General features: G+C 49.2%; 1 protein-coding gene across 1 annotated transcript; it reads left to right on the top strand.

Moving 5' to 3' along the window:
• Positions 1 to 2,148: 2,148 nt before the first annotated feature.
• Positions 2,149 to 2,873, top strand: LOC114808905 (zinc finger protein 626-like). Its single transcript, XM_029057170.2, has one exon. The coding sequence runs from the start codon at positions 2,149 to 2,151 to the stop codon at positions 2,842 to 2,844; it is 696 nt and encodes a 231-aa protein (XP_028913003.1). The 3' UTR covers positions 2,845 to 2,873.
• The last annotated feature ends 222 nt before the right edge of the window (positions 2,874 to 3,095 follow it).

The raw sequence follows: 3,095 nt of genomic DNA, 5'->3' as shown, positions 1-3,095 counted from the left end.
CCTCCCTCGGTGCGCTCATTCGCTCTCACGGCTTCAACTATCATCTCTATGCAGATGACACCCACATCTACATCTCTGCCCCTGTTCTCTCCACCTCTCTTTAGGCTCGTATCTCCTCCTGCCTCCATGACGTCTCTACCTGGATGTCTGCCCGCTGAGCTCCTCATCTGCCCTCCTAAACCTTGTCCTCTCCCTGACTTCCCTATCACTGTGACAGTACCACCATCTTTCCCGTCTCTCAGGCCCGCAACCTCGGTGTCATCTTTGACTTGGCTCTCTTGTTCACCCCACCCGTCTGATCTGTCACCAAAACCTGCCGGTCTCACCTCTATAATGTAGCCAAGATCCGCTCTTTCCTCTCCACCCAAACGGCTATCTTACTGTTATGGGCTCTCGTAATATCCCGGCTAGATTATTGTGTCAGCCTGCTCTCTGATCGCCCTTCCTCCTCTTTCTCCCCGCTCCAGTCTATTCTTCATTCCGCTGCCCGGCTCATCTTCCTGCAGAAACGCTCTGGGCATGTCACTCCCCTTCTTAAACACCTCCAGTGGTTGCCTATCAACCTCCGCACAAAACAAAAACTTCTCACTCTAGGCTTCAAGGCTCTCCATCACTTCGCCCCCTCCTACTTCTCCTCCCTTATCTCTTTCCACTGCCCACCCCGCAGGCTCCGTTCCTCTGCCGCCCACCTCCTCACCGTCCCCCGTTCTCGCCTATCCCGCCATCGACCCCTGGGCCACGTCCTCCCGTGGTACTGGAATGCCCTCCCTCCTCATCTCCACCAAACTAATTCTCTTCCCCTTTTCAAAACCCTACTTAAAGCTCACCTCCTCCAAGAGGCCTTCCCAGACTGAGGTCCCCTTTTCTCTCTACTCCCTCTACCCCTCCTTCCGCAGCTAAACCCTCTTTTCCCTCCATTTCCCTCTGCTCCTCCCCCTCTCCCTTCCCATTCCCTCAGCACTGTACTCGTCCGCTCAACTGTATATATTTTAATTACCCTATTTATGTTGTTAATGAAATGTATATCGCCTTGATTCCATTTATTTCCTATGGTTTTAATGAGATGTTCATCCCCTTGATTCCATTTATTGTTATCGTTCTTGTCTGTCCGTCTCACCCGATTAGACTGTAAGCCCGTCAAAGGGCAGGGACTGTCTCTCTCTGTTACCGATTTGTACATTCCAAGCTCTTAGTATAGTGCTCAGCACATAGTAAGCGCTCAATAATTACTATTGAATGAATAATAAGGATTATGGCATTTGCGTGTTTATCTCCCCCTGACGACTGTATGCTCATCGTACTCGTGTCTATATAATAAAAATTATTGTGGTAGTCATTAAGCGCTTTCTATGTGCCAACCACTGTTCTAAGCGCTGGGGTAGATACAAGGTAAGCAGGTGGACCCTCGTGGGGCTCACAGTCTTAATCCCCATTTTACAGATGAGGTAACCGAGGCACACAAAAGGTATTGTATTCTTCCAAGCACTCAGCGCAGTGTTCTGCGCACAGTGCTCAATAAATACCATTGATCGATTGACTCTTGAGCCATCCTCCAGAGTTTCCCCACCACTCCCAGTCATCCAAGGAAACAGTTGCGAGTTTAGTGGGATCCCAGAAAAGTCTTGGACACTGGCTTCGTTCCATCTTGATTGTCATCATCAACAGTATGTACTGAGGGCTTACTGTGGGCAGATCACTGTACTAAACGCTGCGGAGAGTACAGTACAACATGTGATAGACACCTTTCCCTGCCCACAATGAGCTTACTGTCCCAGAGGGGGAGACTGACATTAACATGAACAAATGACATATAATTTATAGACATGTATCTAAGTGCAGTGAGGTTGAAGGTGGGGGGAATATGAGATGCCCAAAGGGCACAGATCCCAGTCCAGAAATATCACAGAAGGGAGCAGGAGCCGGAGAAAAGAGGATTTAAGAGCGAGAGCCCTTTTCCAAGCAAGAGTAACGGGCCAAGAGGAATAGGTAATTTTCTGTGAGGTGGCTGAAGCTTTGTCCACACTCGCTACACATATACGGTCTCTCTGCCGGGTGAACACTCTCATGTCTACTAAAGCACAAGCGCTGGCTGTACGCTTTTCCACATTTGTTGCACTTGTAGGGTTTTTCTCCCGTATGAATCCTACGATGGTACACGGGGGACGACTGACAACCAAAAGCCTTTCCACAGTCACGGCAGCGGTAAGGTTTCATACGACCGGAGCTAAGACTGAGAAACCGAAGCGGGAAATTGTCGAAGCAGCTGATTGCCACGGGGCATTGTTGGGACGTCTTCAACAGAATATTCCAGTGGCTTGCGCTGACAGACAGACCTGTGAAAACGAGAGCCGATCGGAAAGGCCGGGCAGACGTCCTAGCGGCAGGAGGACCAGGCAATTCCCCAGCCAGGTCAGAGGGTTCAGAAATCTCATCGAGGTCCACGAGAAATCCTCCAAAGTGAAGAAAACCTATGACTATGAAGTGTGTGACGAAGGCTTCCCTTTTCACTCTCATCTTATTCTACATCAGAGAAGCCATAGCGGAGAGAAACCCTACAAATGTGAGGAATGCGAGAAAGCTTTCTGTAGCCGTTCCCACCTTGTATCAAATCAGAGGATTGACACCGGAGAGAGACCTTATAAGTGTAAAGAGTGTGGAAAAGCCTTCGCCTTTCACTCGTCCCTTGGTTACCACCAGAGGATTCATACAGAAGAGAAACCCTCTAGATGTCCTGAATGCGGGAGTGCTTTCAGTTGTCAGGCATACCTTGTTTATCATCAAATAATTCACACTGGAGAGAAACCTTACCGCTGCAGTGATTGTGGAAAAGCCTTTGGTTGTTAGCCGTCCCTCGTGTACCATCAGAGGATTCAGATGGGAGAAAAACCCTACAAATGCAACCAATGTGGAAAAGCGTACAGCCAGCGTTTGCGCCATAGTAGACACGAGAGTGCTCACATGGGAAAGAGAGGTCTCGGTCAGCTCTCGGTCAACCCTAATTATTCATCAGAAAGTTCATATTAAGGAGAAACACTACTAGTGTGGCGACTGCGGGAAGGCCCGTGCTCATCGCTCTAACCTCATTGAACATCAGA

The sequence above is a fragment of the Ornithorhynchus anatinus genome, unplaced genomic scaffold (genome assembly GCF_004115215.2).
Source record: "Ornithorhynchus anatinus isolate Pmale09 unplaced genomic scaffold, mOrnAna1.pri.v4 scaffold_462_arrow_ctg1, whole genome shotgun sequence".
Lineage (NCBI taxonomy): Eukaryota > Metazoa > Chordata > Mammalia > Monotremata > Ornithorhynchidae > Ornithorhynchus > Ornithorhynchus anatinus.
This window is presented reverse-complemented; position numbering and strand designations above follow the sequence as displayed.